The 20803-nt window shown below is 42.0% G+C and overlaps 1 protein-coding gene across 1 annotated transcript in view; it reads left to right on the top strand.

The window, feature by feature from the left end:
- Positions 1-20803, top strand: part of LOC126481890 (sodium channel protein Nach-like) — a 148900-nt gene that overhangs the window by 16644 nt on the left and 111453 nt on the right. Inside the window, exons 2-3 of the mRNA XM_050105849.1 lie at positions 6253-6430; positions 16118-16263. Of these exons, the coding sequence (XP_049961806.1) occupies positions 6253-6430; positions 16118-16263 (324 nt within the window). The remainder of the gene's footprint in view (positions 1-6252; positions 6431-16117; positions 16264-20803) is intronic.

The following is a 20803-nucleotide window of genomic DNA, read 5'->3' as shown; positions in this document are numbered from 1 at the left end:
ACTGGCTGAATTCTATGTATGAGGAAATTGGACAGGATCTTACAGCAGACGTTAAGCAGGGTGATTTCTCGCTAGCTGTCACATTTCAGTTTGTCGCCCTTCTTATGTATTGGACAAATCAGAGCTGTTTTCCATTCTGCTGGTAGTTCTTCTTTGGTCCATATTGCCTGTATCAGTCGGTGTATTTTTTCTGCAAGTTTCTCTCCTCCTGCCAGGATCATTTCAGCCTTTATTCCATCATCACCTGGACTCTTATTCTGCTTAATTTGTCTGATTCTGGTTTTTATCTCATCCTGCGTAGGTGGGGGATAATCTGCATCGGCTGTAACTGGGTATTGGAAATCAAACTGCAGTTCAGGTTCATCACAATTTAGTAGCTGTCGAAAGTACTCTTTCCATTATCAGACAATATTTTTCTTGTGATAAATGTAAACACAACACTTTGAAATCAGCCTTGCGAAAGACTGAATTTGCGACATCTCACTCAGGGGGTTCTTTGGTAGATATTTCATTTGAGGCACACTAATACGAAGAGGAAATTATGTGAAATTGGTTTCAATTTGTAAGACTTTCATTAAAACTGCAGTTTTATTGCGAATAAATCTTAATTAGTCTTAGGTTTATAACAAAAGTTCAAAATTTTCTTAATAAAATCATCAAACGAATTGTCACCTTGAACTTACAGAAATCACAAGAAAGCTAAAATTACTGATACTCTTATTAGGTTAACAAACATTCTTTCAGAGAATACAATGTTTTTTTAAAGATTACTTTTTTAATAACAATAGAATGAACTTCTACTTAACATTATATACACTGAAATCAACTGAAAAAGCATAGAGAGATTAAGTTCGAGATGTGGCTTTTGACAAATATGGCTCAGGCAAGTGTAAAACTACATCTCTGAAATCAATACTTTGTACATTTAGAAACACGAAACGTGTATTTGGAAATTACTTTGGATACGTAATGAACTACCAACTCCTTTTTTCTCAAATTTGATAATGAAGAAATCACCAACAGCTAATTTTTCGGGACTGGGAGCGTCGAACTACATCAGACGGCCATTCTAAATCTTCCCCTTCGTTGTCGCTTAATTCCAACGTCTCGTTTTGACTTGATTCGGAATCTGGCAGTGACCTAAACTGGAACAGACTCTGCATTTTCGGCTTTCTAATTTCTATGAGTCTCAATAAATTCATTTCAACTCCTTTTCTTTCTGCTTTATCAGTTTCGCTTGTCGTTTCCTTTTCTTTTCTTCTTGTAACACTTCTATTCTACCCTTTTCTGGTGTTTCAGAATAAATTCTGGATTTTTCTTCTCTCTTCTTTTCTTAGACGCTCTTACATTATAAACTTCTGCTACTTACGGTCTTACTGCTTCTGGTGAAATTAATAGTCTTAGAGCTTGACAGAACAAACTCCGGAGACGTAAAATCTCTGGAAGGTAGGATGACGTTTGGAGAGGCAATAGCAGCTGATCGTCTGCCAAGAGGCTCTACTCGGTGAGTTGCCATTTCGTCTCCTTCGCAACTGTCAATAACTTCATCACTTCGACTTCTTTCCACCACTACGTAATCTACTTCTCGTTAATCTATTTATTGTCTATCACTGTCCTGTCTATTATATTTATTTTCTTCTTGAGAACACACATTAAAAATTTCTACAAGCTCAAAATCGTCGTCCCCAAACACATTAAATGGCCAAATTCCCGGCTTTCAGAAGCCACTTGTGATATTCTTTGGTGTAAAAGATTCCAACAAGGCCGATTTCGAAAGTTCAGCTATGTTATAAATGAATAAACTCTTTCCAATGTTTCGAGTGTGCCAATTATTGAAAGTTGTTTTTAGTTTGCATTTAAACGGACGAGAAATGCGGGCATCCGATGGTTGTAGCATGTCGGGCGTGTGGAAGGCAGAGACAGGTACATAATTCCATTCTCTCGACATTAAGTCACCTGTTTCTCTCGAAACAGGCGTTTAGTGGTTGTGACAAATAGCAAGAATTGGATTTGTAAATAATAGATTTCAGCTATCAGTCGCCCTTTTTAAATTTTATTGGCAGATCTAGAGTTCAGCTATAAACTAGCCATTCTCAATGCACTATCATTTTTGATCAGTGCATCTAATGCCTGTTGGTCGTATTCAATGAACTGTGGATGAAGCCGGACCAACAGGCATTACATGCATTGATCAAAAATGATAGTGCATTGAGAATGGCTAGTTCCCAGCTGAAATCTAGATCTGCCAATAAAATTTAAAAAGGGCGACTGATAGCTGAAATCTACACTCCTGGAAATGGAAAAAAGAACACATTGACACCGGTGTGTCAGACCCACCATACTTGCTCCGGACACTGCGAGAGGGCTGTACAAGCAATGATCACACGCACGGCACAGCGGACACACCAGGAACCGCGGTGTTGGCCGTCGAATGGCGCTAGCTGCGCAGCATTTGTGCACAGCCGCCGTCAGTGTCAGCCAGTTTGCCGTGGCATACGGAGCTCCATCGCAGTCTTTAACACTGGTAGCATGCCGCGACAGCGTGGACGTGAACCGTATGTGCAGTTGACGGACTTTGAGCGAGGGCGTATAGTGGGCATGCGGGAGGCCGGGTGGATGTACCGCCGAATTGCTCAATACGTGGGGCGTGAGGTCTCCACAGTACATCGATGTAGTCGCCAGTGGTCGGCGGAAGGTGCACGTGCCCGTCGACCTGGGACCGGACCGCAGCGACGCACGGATGCACGCCAAGACCGTAGGATCCTACACAGTGCCGTAGGGGACCGCACCGCCACTTCCCAGCAAATTAGGGACACTGTTGCTCCTGGGGTATCGGCGAGGACCATTCGCAACCGTCTCCATGAAGCTGGGCTACGGTCCCGCACACCGTTAGGCCGTCTTCCGCTCACGCCCCAACATCGTGCAGCCCGCCTCCAGTGGTGTCGCGACAGGCGTGAATGGAGGGACGAATGGAGACGTGTCGTCTTCAGCGATGAGAGTCGCTTCTGCCTTGGTGCCAATGATGGTCGTATGCGTGTTTGGCGCCGTGCAGGTGAGCGCCACAATCAGGACTGCATACGACCGAGGCACACAGGGCCAACACCCGGCATCATGGTGTGGGGAGCGATCTCCTACACTGGCCGTACACCACTGGTGATCGTCGAGGGGACACTGAATAGTGCACGGTACATCCAAACCGTCATCGAACCCATCGTTCTACCATTCCTAGACCGGCAAGGGAACTTGCTGTTCCAACAGGACAATGCACGTCCGCATGTATCCCGTGCCACCCAACGTGCTCTAGAAGGTGTAAGTCAACTACCCTGGCCAGCAAGATCTCCGGATCTGTCCCCCATTGAGCGTGTTTGAGACTGGATGAAGCGTCGTCTCACTCGGTCTGCACGTCCAGCACGAACGCTGGTCCAACTGAGGCGCCAGGTGGAAATGGCATGGCAAGCCGTTCCACAGGACTACATCCAGCATCTCTACGATCGTCTCCATGGGAGAATAGCAGCCTGCATTGCTGCGAAAGGTGGATATACACTGTACTAGTGCCAACATTGTGCATGCTCTGTTGCCTGTGTCTATGTGCCTGTGGTTCTGTCAGTGTGATCATGTGATGTATCTGACCCCAGGAATGTGTCAATAAAGTTTCCCCTTCCTGGGACAATGAATTCACGGTGTTCTTATTTCAATTTCCAGGAGTGTATTATTTACAAGTCAATATACCAGTCGCTGCGTGGAACAGCCTTCTGAATGGAAGGTAACCTGCTGAAGAATTGGATTGTCCTTAGTGCTTGAAGTGTAACGCTGAACGTGTTTCAGAACATGGGGGAACAATTATGTTGTCATCCAGACGCTCCTGCTTGCTAAACCTAGGCGTTCTTCTAGTGCGCCACTTAAAAATTTATCTTTGAAAGACATAAACAGGAGGAAGTGCAACGCCTGCTCCAGTTACTATTGTTGTTGTTTGTGTTGTTTTGGGGAAGCAGACCAGACAGCGAGGTCATCGGTCTCATCTGATTAGGGAAGGACGGGGAAGGAAGTCGGCCGTGCCCTTTAAAAGGAACCATCCCGGCATTTGCCTGGAGTGATTTAGGGAAATCACGGAAAACCTAAATCAGAATGGTCGGACGTGGGATTGAACCATCGTCCTCCCGAATGCGAGTCCAGTGTCTAACCACTGCGCCACCTCGCTCGGTTCTAGTTACTATTCTGCAAAATGTAACTAGCTCTCCTCGTTCAGCTGACCCAACAAGTCCTACATGTCTCTGTTTCTTTCCTGCCAAAATTTTTGACATTATAAGTCCTGTTTCATCAAGATTTATTACACGTTCAGCCATAAATGTATAGCACAACATTGCACGATCGAAATTGTCAAAAAAACTCAGTAACTGCTATGTTACTGAATGCAAATTTTTTTTGCTGCGCTTGTGTTTTCAGGTTTTCTGAGGCTATTCCTTGTTTCTTTCTCTAAGTCCTGCTGCCCAATCTCCCCAGTACATTTATTTTTTCCGATTATTCTGGAAATTAACATCCAAAATATACCACGTGTTCATAATCCAATGCCAGCAGTTTCTCCATAGGCAATCCGTAGTGCATTTTGCTGCATATCAGTAAATATTCTGTTAATATCTTCTCTTATTGTGTTATAAATACCTGAGCGCAGTATATTTTGATCCACACGACGTAGATGACGACGACTCATAAGTTTCTTTATGAGCTTTTCAAAATTTTTCAATACAGTGTTGCAGGTTGTTTTTTTTTTTTTGGGGGGGGGGGGCTTTGAGTGTGTACTCAATTTAGCCATCGGAAACACATAATTGAATAAACAAATACAGAAATGCATATTTACAAGAATAAAAAGCTTAACTGTTACAGTTTTGTACATAGTGTTTTAAAAATTGAATTGAATTGAATTGGAAAATCATTAAAAGTGTCTTGGCTTACAATTCACACCAATTCTGAAATATCTTCATCAGCAAGACATATTTATAATTTACGTACACCATTAAAACCTACAGATTGTAACCAGTACTCTTGATGAAGTTAACTATCACTTTATATTGACGAACGTCTTTAGCACACAAAAGAGAAGAAGCTGGTTGAGGAAGGTGGTACAGGTTTGATCTCGTACTGCTCAGCTGCTTTTCGTATAGATAACTCTCTTCAGCGTTGGTTATGGCAGTCTTTATCTTCTTCTCAACCATATTTCCTCTCTCAGTCTTTAGTTTGTAGTTACGTACTATTTCCTGGTGAAAACAAGAAATAATTATACTGCGGCAAATTGTACTTGAGTAGGGCGCTCTCATACACAAGCGGGTTACATTTATACAAGTCCAAGTGCCCCGTGCTTTACTGTGTGAATGTGCCTCAACAGAAATTTTCCTATGGCGGTTACAAACGAAACAATTTATTTATTTTAAGAATGCATGAGATCCTTAGTACTTGATGTCCTAACTTAACTTTAGTAAGACGACGCAAAAGATCGCTGTAACACATTTAACTTCAACGTATTTTTTTACTTGGCATCACTAGAAATACTTTCATTCTTGTCAAACGCCATCGGCTAACTGGCGGTCGGCGGTCGGCGCCGTTGCAATTGTTATATTCAGTTTTAGAGTCGTAAGTAATCGGTTATGTCGTAACCCAACAGGGTCTACAAGAATGTTGGCGTATTGCATTGGCCAGCTCGGTCATCAGCTCGGTCTCGTATTGAGCACATCATCGGACGAAAATTCCAGCTTCATCCACAATCAGCATTAACCGTCCCTCTTATTGACCGACCAAGTGCAACAGACGTGGAACTCCATCCCACGAACTGAAATGTGGGGCCTGTGCAACACAAAGCACGCACGCTTGCACGCTGGCAATCAACATTCTGGCGGTTACGTCGGTTGTTAATGTACCAAAATTTCACAGTTGCAAGGGCTTACGTAGCTCTTACATTATGCTGTGATCTTGCAATGTCACCTAGACGAATGGATTCTTGAAACTTCATTACTCTACATTAATTTCTAGATGTTGCGATTTTTTGCTGTCAGTGTATGTCTTCACGTACATTGTTTATATTTTGGGCAAATTATTTTAGTAGTAAAATGTAAATAAAAGCACAAATTTAGAAAAAAAATTGTAAAACCTGTTTGTGTAAGCAAACAATTAATAAATGTTATTTGTTTATAACTAATGTTAGCTCGTGCAGTATGCGAACATAACGTGAAAACGTGTGGGAACGCCGCGTTCACGTTGCAGCTTGCTGAACATCACCGAGCTGAACGACACGGTGCGTGGTGAGCTGCGGCTCGTGATGGCAATGCTGGCCAACCACGAGTTCCCCTACAACTACCGCGTGTGGCAGTACTACAATAGTTCCACAGACATGATCAGCAAGCTCAACGATAAACTCAATGTCACGTGGTTCATGTTGCAGGTGGGTAACAGCTTTCTGACAATCGTAAACGTTGTTAGCCACTCGTATGGAAGATCTTTCCAGAGAGCTCATCTGTATAGTGTTAGTGTGGATAGTATGAAGGCATTACTACGTTTAAATATAATTAGTGACTTTATAGTTCATAACTGACTGTGTTCAGAAAGAAGTCCACGTTTCTAATATTTTAGTGAAACTCAGTACCTCTTAAATGATTCCCAAGTAATGTGGTTCTTAGTATACGTTTAAATTGTATTCAAGATTAGCAGGATAAATATGCTCTTCTGATAATCCGAGATAAGATTTTCAACATTTCTCCAAATTACTTCAACGGAGTACCTGGATCGTCCCTTCAAAACTGATGCAACCTCTTTCCCGTTGTATCCTAGAATCTTGACTTTAATTGTCACAAGAAACAAACCGCAGAGTAAGTGAAAGTTGTTGCGTCTCCCCGTACACTTTGATTTTATATACAGTTTATGTTGCATAGCACTTTAAGTGAACTATGTGTTAATTATTGTTGCGAACCCAAAAGATAAAATGTGGTTTTCGCTAGTGGTTTCTGTAGTTGAAAATTTTAACTTTGTGCCCTCTGATCTATTATGTGGGGATACGCACAACGCTAAAAGATTTCCTGCTATGAACGTATGATCCTTAATTTGTAAGACTATGTTCTCATAATTCTGATCTGCCTTTTTAGAAATGGAACACTGTATCATTACTGTTACTGTTTACGAAATTAAACATGTCTTTCTCTACTTTCATCTCTGAAATACACTGAAAAGTACTCTTATTATACACACAGAAGTTACAGTATGCAGTGTTTGCCAAACATAAAAGCTGCAGTGGATTTTTTAATATTTGAACACTATTGATTGCCACGGCTAACACGAGAGCATGAAACTAAAAATGAAAATTGATTTTAATATTATTAGCCACACCATATTTCAACACAGCAGTCTTTGCTATCACACAAGTAAAGTTTTAACACTCTGATTTACATAAATTACTTACGTCACTGATATTGTACTAGCAGTTGCTCATGTCCATCTGAAACTAACATAATAAAAATCTACAATTCTCCACTGGGGTCTCCGGGAAGCTGGAAGATATGATTTTAATGTTCCCGCTTAGTTTCGGGAAAACTGCTTTCATTCAATTACAGTTTGAATTTGCCGCGGCAGCGGCTCCCTCGATCGTTTCGAAGCACTGCGTCACGGAAATTGGCTGAAAACGGCTAAAAATGTGGAATGAAATACTGGGCAAGCTAGCTACAAATTATTACAAGCATTTTTTTAACAATTTCTATATTTAAAATCAACAAAATTTTCAAAGTACACACCTTTTAATACATCAGTATCCAATGGCGTCTTTCTCCATATAAGAACAAAAGAAAGCTAACTAAGCGTTCGAGAGAACGTCACAGGCTCTTACAACATTCACGGCTACAAGAAGACAGAGAGAGTAATGTCTAAACCTCCACTGTTTATAATCAATTAAATATGCTAAAAGAGACCGATGACCTCGCTGTTTGGTCTCTTCCCCCAAACAGTCCAACCCCAACCCAACGGATAATATGCTAAAATATATCTTTGTTATATTTTTAATTATCATTGTCTGCTTCGGTTTCCACACTCGCCGACCACAGACGTTATTTGCAAAACGGTCACAAAAAATATTACATAAACATAAAAATGAAAAATAATTATTTTCTTTTTTACAGAATACACATAATCGACATCTTTTCATACAGAAATGAAATATAATAACATAGATAAATGTTTTTTTCACACTTATTACACCGATTTTACAAATGTCTTACCAGGAGACGTCACAATGTCTGTGGAACACGAACGGTTGATCACATCCATACGAATAGCTAATGGACTTCTACACAAATAAGTACATAGCACAATAAAAAGTGTGGAATAAATCTATTACGGTAAGAGAAAAATATCATTTAATTGTTAAAAAAAAAACAAAAAAGTTCCTGCACTGGCTAGCAAATGGTCAACGTTTCAATAGCTATCCCTGGTCTCTCATTAAAATTCTAAGAAACTATGGTAAATTTGGTACTGGCACAAAAAGATTGTGTACAGATAATTCTTGACCACTCATTGACTTGTATTCGTTACTTTAGCCAGTCTCACGTTGAACAACAAATGACGCAGTGGCCATCCTGTCATATCTGCCGTTTTAATGATTTCTGGACGTTACATTGATGTAGATAAACTAATAATAGTCAAATCTATAAAGTTTCTGGCCGATACATGAAGGAAAGGCGGCTAGTAGAGAGTCACAAATAAATACATCATTAATCTGTATCTTCAATGAAGTATAGAAAAATTAAACAATTGTCCAGTATGATAATGCTTGTAACTGAAATACTGGTAACGCCGAGAATATACAATGATTCCGTTGTTCTCAAAGTCTTAAGTGTTTGTTACTATTAAGAATCTTAAATCAAATACATGATTTATTCGTACATTCTTCTCAAATTATTGGATGAATCCTTTTCAAATTCTCTTATTCTCCGAATTTCAATTTATTGGAAGCTATGCTGAAGCGATGAACTAAGCACTGCTGTAAATCAATTATTATTGTATAAAAATCATATTTCTTTATTTTTATTGTTATTAAGATCGTAGGCATTTGTGACACGTTAAGCATGAAGGGTACTGCAAATTGTATTCTTAGGAGGGTGTGGGGTGCGAACATTATTATATATTGTGATCTCTACGATCTTAATAACAATAAATGTAAATAAATATGATTTTTATATAATAATAATTGATTTACAGCAATGATTAGTTCATTGCTTCAGCATCCCCCTTTTCCCAGAACCGATGCCTTGATCTGTGACTGAAGTAAACTATTGAAAAACAGATGAAACTCAAGCAATTTTTAAATTCGTTTATGGAATCGCTAATTTAAAATAGGCTTCATACAAGAAGCAGGGATCACTTTTGCCGCTCCTTCTACATGAGACAACGTACTAGAGGTTTTACAAAAGAATTACTACCAAATTCATTCGTAAATCAGGGACGTTACTGCCATGTGGATGCGGCAGATTTGAGTAGGCAGACTCTTTGAATTATTGGATTATTTTGAAGGGAGAATGCCCAGTTGTTTCATATTCAAACATAAACTGGTACGCCAAAACATCATGACCAATGACCACCGCGACGTTGGAAGCCGCCTCGTGACGTTCCGGTCACGTGACGCGGAAACAAAATTATGTAAGCGGAGCAGACACGGATGGGGCATCAGCTAGTGAAGATATAAGCTGCAGATTGGGAAATCCATTGAGATAAGCAACTATGACAGAGGTTACATTATTACTGCGCGGAAACTGTGAACGATTATATCGAAACCGGCGAAGCTGATCGAATGTTCCCGTGCTACTATCGTGAGCATCAACGGAAAGAGGTAGAAGGACAGTGAAACTCCCACTACGCGCTAAATTGTTGGACGTCCACGACTCTTCACAGACTATGGGTTTCGGAGGCTTGTCTGCTCTGTAGGACAGATGGTGGCATCTCTGACGAAAGAGCACAATGTTGGTGCACGCACAAGTGCTTCGTAGCACACTGTTCATCGTACATTGTTGAACATGGATCTCCGCAGCAGGTCACTCGTACTTGTTCACATGTTGACCCAACGATATTGTCAATTTCGATTGCATTGGACACGGGGCCATCGAGACTCGACCGTCGCTCAGTGGAACCGTGTCGGCTCTTCGAGTGAATCAAGTTTAGGCTGCACTAGGTCGATGGTCGTCTCTACAAACGCCGGCAACGAAGTGAATGCCGGCTCGAAACGTTTAGCGCCCCACGGACGCAGACTGGTGTGAGCAGTATTATGCTATGGGAGACATTCTCCTGCGCTTGCCTGGGACCTGCGGTAGTAACCGAAGACACGCTGACAGATGCGAACCACCTGCAGCCCTTCATGCTTTGTCTTCCCCGATGGCAATATGGTCTTTCAGCAACATAATTGTCCGCCTATAAGAGCCAGAACCGTGCTACAGTGGTTTGAGGAGCATCTGTTTTTTACCTTTTTTTTTGTTAATAAAGTTCCCCGTGTGAAGTTTGCCACTATCCCGACGGGCGCCATACATACGTAAACACTGATTTTTTGAACACAACCTACTACCACCATAGAGACAGAAGTGATGACACTTTCTGCAGGAGGCCGACGCCGTTGGCCGAGCGGTTCTAGGCGCTTCAGTCCAGAACCGTGCGACTGATACGGTCACAGGTTCGAATCCTGCCTCGGGCATGGCTGATCGTGATGTCCTTAGGTTAGTTAGGTTTAAGTGGTTCTAAGTTCTAGGGGACTGATGACCTCAGATGTTAAGTCCCATAGTGCTCAGAGCCATTTGAACTTTCTGCAGGACCTGACCATCATTTTGCAGGACAATGTTCAAGCACGTACAGTGCAAGCTGTTACTGATTTGTTTGACTGATGGGGCTGCTAAGTGCTATACTACCAACTGCACTCCTCTGACTTAAGCCCTCGTGAGTTCAATTCGATTTGTAAACTGAAGGAAACACTTCACAGCATTCGCTTCAGAACTGGTACAAATTCGTAGGGCAATAGACCGCCACGCAGCTCGAAATGTCAACACAAATTGCACTGCTAAGAGTATCCTACGACTTCCAAGTCGCTGGCAACGGGTTATACTCAATGCTGGTGACTACTTGAAACGTCAGTAAAACTTTTAAACACGTATCTATTTTGTACGAGCTGTAAATAAATACACTCCTGGAAATTGAAATAAGAACACCGTGAATTCATTGTCCCAGGAAGGGGAAACTTTATTGACACATTCCTGGGGTCAGATACATCACATGATCACACTGACAGAACCACAGGCACATAGACACAGGCAACAGAGCATGCACAATGTCGGCACTAGTACAGTGTATATCCACCTTTCGCAGCAATACAGGCTGCTATTCTCCCATGGAGACGATCGTAGAGATGCTGGATGCAGTCCTGTGGAACGGCTTGCCATGCCATTTCCACCTGGCGCCTCAGTTGGACCAGCGTTCGTGCTGGACGTGCAGACCGCGTGAGACGACGCTTCATCCAGCCCCAAACATGCTCAATGGGGGACAGATCCGGAGATCTTGCTGGCCAGGGTAGTTGACTTACACCTTCTAGAGCACGTTGGATGGCACGGGATACATGCGGACGTGCATTGTCCTGTTGGAACAGCAAGTTCCCTTGCCGGTCTAGGAATGGTAGAACGATGGGTTCGATGACGGTTTGGATGTACCGTGCACTATGCAGTGTCCCCTCGACGATCACCAGTGGTGTACGGCCAGTGTAGGAGATCGCTCCCCACACCATGATGCCGGGTGTTGGCCCTGTGTGCCTTGGTCGTATGCGGTCCTGATTGTGGCGCTCACCTGCACGGCGCCAAACACGCATACGACCATCATTGGCACCAAGGCAGAAGCGACTCTCATCGCTGAAGACGACACTTCTCCATTCGTCCCTCCATTCACGCCTGTCGCGACACCACTGGAGGCGGGCTGCACGATGTTGGGGCGTGAGCGGAAGACGGCCTAACGGTGTGCGGGACCGTAGCCCAGCTTCATGGAGACGGTTGCGAATGGTCCTCGCCGATACCCCAGGAGCAACAGTGTCCCTAATTTGCTGGGAAGTGGCGGTGCGGTCCCCTACGGCACTGCGTAGGATCCTACGGTCTTGGCGTGCATCCGTGCGTCGCTGCGGTCCGGTCCCAGGTCGACGGGCACGTGCACCTTCCGCCGACCACTGGCGACAACATCGATGTACTGTGGAGACCGCACGCCCCACGTGTTGAGCAATTCGGCGGTACGTCCACCCGGCCTCCCGCATGCCCACTATACGCCCTCGCTCAAAGTCCGTCAACTGCACATACGGTTCACGTCCACGCTGTCGCGGCATGCTACCAGTGTTAAAGACTGCGATGGAGCTCCGTATGCCACGGCAAACTGGCTGACACTGACGGCGGCGGTGCACAAATGCTGCGCAGCTAGCGCCATTCGATGGCCAACACCGCGGTTCCTGGTGTGTCCGCTGTGCCGTGCGTGTGATTATTGCTTGTACAGCCCTCTCGCAGTGTCCGGAGCAAGTATGGTGGGTCTGACACACCGGTGTCAATGTGTTCTTTTTTTCCATTTCCAGGAGTGTAGTTGCCACTATTAAAGTTCCAACCCTCGTACAAAACGATAAACTAGTATAGAGGCAAAATACTTCTACAAACGGATCCAGATACAGCTGTAAACATAAATATTTTTAATATGTAAGAAGCACATAAATATATCCATTGACTGGAAACGGTTATGTTCGGCCACTTGGAGACCACTTACAGACATTCATAGACTTCCTGTTCCCAAACAACGATGGGATTTTTGCGAATAACAAAGAGCCATGTCACCACGCCACAAATGTTCGTGATTGCATGAGATAGCTCGGGAATTATTGCACATGGGTCAGGTCAGTCCAGTTGACTCCTTTAGCTGGCAAATTAACATGAACTAGTGCTGGTGTGTCGCTAGGATCCTGAAACAAAGGAGCAGAGCGAGCTGTGAAAAAGTGTGGATTCCTCACCATCGTAAAAGGCCAAGACCCAGTTAGCATAGGCAGGGTGATTTGTGTTTTTTGGGGTTTCCATGATGTGGTGTTACCAGATTATGGTCGTAGAGGCGCCAACCGTCACAGAACCATCTAGCGAAATCTCCTGATAAGGTTTCGGAATGCTATCGAACGTTGCGCAATGTTGTCCAAACAGATGTTCTTCCTCTACGACATCCAACTCATTCTGCACAAGACCGTTGTGTCAACTTTCCACCTACGGAATAAACAAGGAATCCACAAACCCTATATTATATTGAAGCTCGTTTATCTCCGAAATGTGGTAATTAAAAATCAAAATGAGGAATAATATACTCCAGAAATTAACAGGAACTCTCTGTGGCGATGGGTCGGCGGAATGCAATGGGGCTACAAATGCTTCTACTCGCTGGCTCTCGTCATTTAACTTGGGGATGATCTCCTATCCTTTATACCGCCAGACACGTGCGCTTAACGCTGTTAAAATGCATAAATAAAATACTCTCGATGCTGCTGACCGACAAGTGCAGATGTTAACCAGGTTACAGTCTAGGACGCTGAAGTCAAATGACAATTAGAATGCATGTGTTAAGTTCCTTAAAATTCACAATTTTTTATTCATAACTAAATATTGTTCACTGGTGGTATATTTCAAACAGTTACGTGCCGTTTTGACTATTGCTCGAACCCCCAGTAGCGATACCGAGCACGTTATAAACTTTAATAAAAGTTGAATGTTGAAGAACATTGATTGATATTTAGCAAACCAACATTTCCCTCAAGCACGGCCTAATCCCTAAGACGTAAAGTACACTAGCGCGAATTCCTAAGTGTCGGATGCGACAAAGTATTCAAAGTTCTGACTGGTTTAAAGACAGTTAAAGTCCAGCGGCACGGTTTCAGTATCGATCACCTAAAACGCGGTGAAAATAATTAGAGTCCAACCTGACCGTATCATAAACTAAGTCCCGTTGGTATCCCAAATTGCAGTTTGGAATGCTCAAAAAAAAATTAACAGAGTCCCACAGTAGAGCGTCAGGAGCTAAGTGTGGTGGCACTCGAAAGGAAACAATCACAGCTACGATTTAGCAGCAAAGTCCCGTTTTCTTGCAAAAACAGTCACGAAAAGACACAACGCATGAAAAACACAAGTGCCTACTGTGTCCCACACAGAAAATTTCCTAAGTCCCCATTCGTGGTGAAAAATTGTGTCACTGAATTGTGCCACTAAACAACTTTACAGTTCTTTGTAAGCGACTATTTTCCATTCGGAATTGAAGCGTTCTTTTGATGTGCTGATCAGAATTTATGTATATACAGAGATTAAACAAATATGAGCAGAACTATGCAAATGTTATTATTAAACAAATATAACATATAATAACTACAAATACAACAAATACATCCGCTATCGTACACTGCCTTGCTCTTCGTGTATTTGCCTTGTATTATGTGTTTTAAAAAACATTATTAGCAACAAATTAATAACATTTGTGTTTTACCAATGAAATATTAATGCTGCAAATTATACAAGTATACCAGTCGTTGCATTTCGATGAGACCTCTAAAATGAGCACTCGCTTACTCTGTATTTGCACTGGTTGACAAGTTATAAATTACTTAGTCATTTGCACATGTTGCAAATTTTTTTATTTAATGTCTTTTAATGTGAAATTCGTATAAATCGTATCAGCGTCTCAGCTGATTCGTCTCGACTGCTCTTTCATTTGCCGTATCGTACTTTGTCCTATTAATTTGCGTTTTCGTGCATTTAACGCAAACGTGGATAAAGCATTGTCTTAAAGCCGTGCACTGGAACGAGGTAAAGCCTCGTCACGTCACGTAATCGCCAGCCGCTTGAAACTGACGGGTCCATGTGGAGCGATCTGCTGCTGACCACTCGCACGCCGCCGACTGCCCCCGACGGTGTCACCGGCCGTCGTGCGCGCGCCCTTTAAGCGCGACCCGCGATCAAACTTCTCTCTCCAAATGACAGCAAACGACTGTCGTGTCACACTGTGGTGCCACTACGAAAGACCTCAGATCATCAACTTCAGCTCTTTCATACTCAGTCGCAGAATATCGCCGTTGCATCTTGTTAAACAACGCTCACACCAAAATAATTGCCACACAGCTCAATCATACAATGCCCCTCATCACAATGTGTATTCGTCCCACAAGCGCGCTCTGGCTACCGGTCTTAAGTAATATTACACCACTATCCGTCACAAAATCAACGTTGTTGCTGCACTAGAACAAAAAAAAAACCAGAATTACTAATTCATTCAGAAATGTCATTATCGGAATCCGAATGACTGACGTCTAGAAAACCATCGTGGCCCACAGCCATCAGCATAAACGGTAGTCAAGTCGAAATGCAAGATGCCTGGATCAGTGTCGGCCGTGGTGGCCGAGCGGTTCTAGGCGCTTCAGTCCGGAACCGCGGTGCTGCTTCGGTCTCAGGTTCGAATCCTGCCTCGGGTATGGATGTGTGTGATGTCGTTAGGTTTAAGTAGTTCTAAGTTTAGGGGACTGATGACCTCAGCTGTTAAGTCCCATAGTGCTTGGAGCCATTTGAATCTGAATCAGTCAATGGCAGGAGCAAACTTCCTTGCGGCATCAACATCTAAAACTCCGTGGGAGCGACCACCCGATATTTCATCTATTCCGACAACACTGGTGCATACTGAATCGGATAAGAATGGGCTGGGGCAGACGTGGAGCATTGCTGCACCAATGTGAATGAAAGTCCTCCCCTGAATATGACTGCAGTGAAGATCTGCAAACAGTAGGTCACATGACGTTTGAATGTTCTTTCAGAGCATTCGAAGCAACAGTGTAAGTCCTTCACAATTTGTCTGCAGAAGCTTCTGACTGGATTTCCAATTTGGACTTAGAGTCATGAACCCTTTACGAACTTCAGATTGTGTATATCGGTAACAGAAATGTTTGTATTTGTTGTAAATAGTTGTCTACACTTCTCTTCCATCATATGTTAAATAAATAAGTACACTGTAGCCGTAGGTGACGAAATCATAGAGTTGCCGAACATGCAGAACATTTTCGGCAGTATTATTGCAGGTGATGCCTCCACTAGAAAAGATGCTTGGTTTGTGCGTATGGCAAGGTGAATTCCAAAACTGCACTTCAATATTCTCGCTACAACGTACCGAGGGAGGCTTCTGCTACAGCTTCAATTCGCTCACTTCGGAGGCATCTAGGCATTGGTAAGTACTTTTCTGTTCTAATAGCAATTTCATATTACAATACATTTTCACTACAGTTTAATTATCTCAAGTACAAACAGCAGCTGGCATTGTCAAAGAAATATTACATATCTTCCAGAGAAAAGTCTAGTATTTAACTGAAAAATATGCACTGAGGAAAACATCGTAACACTAAGAAGTAGTACTGCGACATAAACAAAAGTTGGTAGGCGTGTTTCTGTATTTGAAGATGATGTCTATTCAAATTTCGCGCCAGTCGCATACGTGTAGCACTAGTGGGGCCACTATGACGATGTAAATCAGGTTTGCTTCAGTTACCTTTGAGGTTGGACGTGGTGAGGTGATGGCCGTGTGTTGGTTACAAGGAGGCAAGTTGAGGGCCTGCAACCAACCTATCTGCTTGCTAGACACACTGGACCTACAACTGCAGTTATAGTCTGTGGTGCGATTTCCTATGACAGCAGGAGTACTCTCGTGTCTATTCCACACACGCTGATTGCAAATTTTTACTTCAGTCTGGTGTTTCATCCTTTTGTGTTGTCATTCATGAATATTCTAGGGTGTGTTTTGCAACAGGATAACGCTCGCTCACATACCGCTGTTGTAGCCCAACATGCTCTACAGAATGTCGATATGTTAGCTTACCCTATTTGATCGCCAGATATGTCTCTAATAGAGCACATATGGAACACCATCGGACAATAACTCCAGCGTCATCCACAAACAGCGCGAACCGTCCCTGTATTTACCGACCAAGTGTAACACAAACTGACATCAGGCACCTGTACAACACAAAGCATGCAAGTTTGCATTCAACAATCTGGCAGGTATACCGGTTATTTCTGCACAAGATTTTCACATTTGCGCCAACGATTTTGCCGCAATAGTAACATCCATTCACGTCGGATCACCGGTTAAGAGCTGTCGGGGTTGGCTAGCACTTGGATGGGTCACCGTCCAGTCTGCCGAACGCTGTTGGCAAGCGGGGTGCACTCATCCCTTGTGAGCCCACTTGAGCAACTACTTGACTGAGAAGTAGCGGTGCCGGTCTCGATAACTGACAACGGGCGGGAGAGCGGTGTGCTGACCACATGCCCTCCATATCCGCATCCAGCGACACCTAAGGGCTGAGGATGACACGGCGGCTGGTGAGTACCGTTGGGCCTTCAAGGCCCGTTCGGACGGTGCCAGTTCTTTCCCATATTTCCAATTTCGCTTTCATTAACCTGTTCTCTCCCAATGTTGATCATTTAAATACGTTATCTAGACAAATGTATTCGTGAAATTTGTTGACTCTATATTACTTATTTTTTGGTGCTGCGATTTTTTTTCCGTCAATGTATTTCGGTAAGTGAAATTCTATGATTTACATTAAACTTAATTTCGAGCGTCTCCTTTCATCAATGTTCTATAAATTTTATTTGATAACTTTTTTGAAAATTTTTAACCACCTTCTACATTCTCTCTTAAAGACCACAAACTCCTGATTTTATGTCTTAGTTACTACACCATCATGCATGCCCAAATATGCCACCAACACTCGCATTTACTTACAGATAACCATTTTTTTCTTTGATTCCTGATGTGAAATCCAGCAATTCATCAGTTCCTACTCTTCCTCTGTATATCATTCAATTATATTTGCCAGATCTTGTAAATACCGATCCATGCAAGCTTAAAGTGTTACCATTCCACCAGCAAACAATGGTTTTTACTTATGACTCTACGGCCTTTAATTTTTTGGTCGTCATCTGCTCTACAATTTGATTTGCTTGTTTTTCTTTCTCAGTTGTCGTTTTACAGCTGTCCTTCCAGATTGATAGAGTGTCACCTGAACCCCTTTTTTATTTATTTATTTATTTATTTATGCATTTATTTTACCTGACAAGATTAGGGCCTTCAGGCCCTCTCTTACACCTAACCAGGCATACTCAGATTCAACAAATTTCAGTGTCTACAGAAAGTTAGGACATATAACATGTTATACAGTATTAATGTTAAAGAAAAAAAATAGAGATTATAAAAGTAGTACAATGATAATTATAACAATCAAAAAATTATTATAACAATCAAGAATAATAAAAATAATAATAATAATGATAATAATAATAATAATAATGACTTATTGTTATCTTTTGTTCATATCTTGAATCTCGATACACTTTTTTCTCCAATTTAGGTCCCAGTGTATCCTTCAGTTTATTAATAACTTTTGTCCTGCTATGGATCCCACTTCACTCGATTCGAAAATAATTACTGAAACCTCCACTTCATTGCTAATTGACCTCATCCAATTTTCTAGTGATGTTTAATGCAAATTATTCCTTTGCTATTTAAGTTTATTTGATATCACGATTATTGTATGGACTGCAATACTCATTAGATGACTAGCCATGATAACATGATTCTAAATTTCTACATTTGTTATTTGGATCTGGTATTCTCATTTTTCCGTTTCAGCCCTTACTTCTCGTTTCATTTTTGTCCGAATCCTTCCTCCTGTTACATATCAGTCAGTACCCTCACAGCATCAAACTTGAATTTGGATCGTGAACACTGTTCGTATTCTTTCTCTTGTCTGGTTTACAGTTCTTCATTGCCACCATGTTGTTTGCTTCACTAGTATGTAAGTAAAATAAGTTGCCTTTTTAATACCAGTGTCTTATCATGGCAGCCTTTTAACTACTAACTTGACGTGGTCACCGCATGCTGATTAACCGTACATGAGTCCGTCCTTTTATGGGAACGTCATGACTCACTTTACTGAAATCAATGAACATATAAACTGTTCGTTCGTCAAACCATAGTTAATTGGAGGAATTTGATGTTTGACGTTGAAGTAACATCTCATCAGTATTGGATTTTCTATCATACTTTATGTTCGTTACCTGCAACTCTGCTTGTGTATCCCTCACAAAATATTTCTCTGTCTCTGTTCCCATACACATTCAAATGCACCAAGAAGGTAGCTTTGGAATACTAATACTTCCCAGAACAGGAATACTAATACTACCCGGAACAGGAATACATGTGCACAGATATGCTCCCCTGCATTTATTCGAGCATACAGAGTCCCAACACAAGAAAGAAAAAAATATATATTGATCAAAAATAAAAATTGTCTTCTGTAATGATGTACAGTCACATTTCCGCTTGGGAACCTGATAGAGACCAGTTAAGACAGTGGTCCAAGGTAGCATGCTGTGGATGCAGTAAAAAATACTCATTGAGAGTGGAAATTATATTTGATTATATGAAGACTCCATTTTTGTCTGAAGCTGTAAATTAAGCATCACTCAAGATTATACAGGAATGCTTTCAGAAAGGGGCATATTTGGTGCCTGTGTGTTTATTTTAGTGTAGAAAAGGACGTTACACGTTACGAAGCTGAAAAGCAATTTCATGGCGAAATGAAGTCTCAGCTGTCCTGTCAAAGATATGTACTATGAACCCAAAAGTATCCTAACCACCTGAATTGCGTTTCGCCTGATCTGAATGCAGCCCACATATCGTAGCTGTCTTGCAGGTCCTCTAATTTGTTCGCAAGACAGTCGTTTGATAAAACGAAATGGATACGACAAGAGATCACTATCTTTAAGGTAATCAGTCCAGATGTAAGGCAACGCCACGATATTGGAAATACTAGGAAATGCCTCATTAGAGATGAGACAGCCCTTAACTCTTGTAAACTCAATATTACTACAGTAAATGACATTTCAAAATCACTACCACTTGCAGTAGAAATTGAGTTAATTAACTCCATCACATAATCAGTTAAAAGTAACGGGATTAACAGCGGCAAGCTCTCTATGGAAACTTCAAAATTAACATTATATCACCAGTAATTTCTCTCCACTCATGATTGAGCAATTATTTGTGCAGATGTTTAAATTTTAAACAACATGACAAACTTTTTTGTTCTGGATCTGTGTTGAAACTAAACACCTATAGCCATTGTAACTAAGCAAACCTTTCGTGCCTGACCGAGACAGATATAAAGACGTCGTGAAATATCGAAGTTTTCACCAGTATCAATTAACAAACCTCACCTAGAAAATTTTTGTGATCTGCCTGGAATCCTGTCAAGACCCTTATTTCCCTGTTCAATAGCCACGAAAAATGTTTAATATATATAATTTCAAGCGTCAAAGATTCGAAAAAATGAAGTGCCGTGATGTAAAGTTTTGTGGCGGGAACTCGAATCCAGCGCGTAATTAGACTCTTAACTAAGTAAAATCAGATGTTAGATATCGAATTCTTTCAGCAGCAACGAGATATTTGAATTTGAAATGATGATGATGATGATGTTTGAGTTGTGGGGAGCTCAACTGCGCGGTCATCAGCGCCCGTACGAAGTCCAAATTTTTTCACAGTCCAATTTTTTTACACAGTCCAGTCTAGCCACTATCACGAATGATAATGATGATGATGATGATATGATGAGGCCAACACAAACACCCAGTCCCCTGGCAGAGAAAATCCCCAACCCGGTTGGGAATCGAACCGGGGACCCCGTGATCCAGAGGCAGCAAGGCTAGCC

Source organism: Schistocerca serialis, chromosome 5 (genome assembly GCF_023864345.2).
Source record: "Schistocerca serialis cubense isolate TAMUIC-IGC-003099 chromosome 5, iqSchSeri2.2, whole genome shotgun sequence".
NCBI lineage: Eukaryota > Metazoa > Arthropoda > Insecta > Orthoptera > Acrididae > Schistocerca > Schistocerca serialis.
The sequence above is the reverse complement of the archived record's forward strand: the minus strand, read 5'-3'. Positions and strand labels throughout refer to the sequence as shown.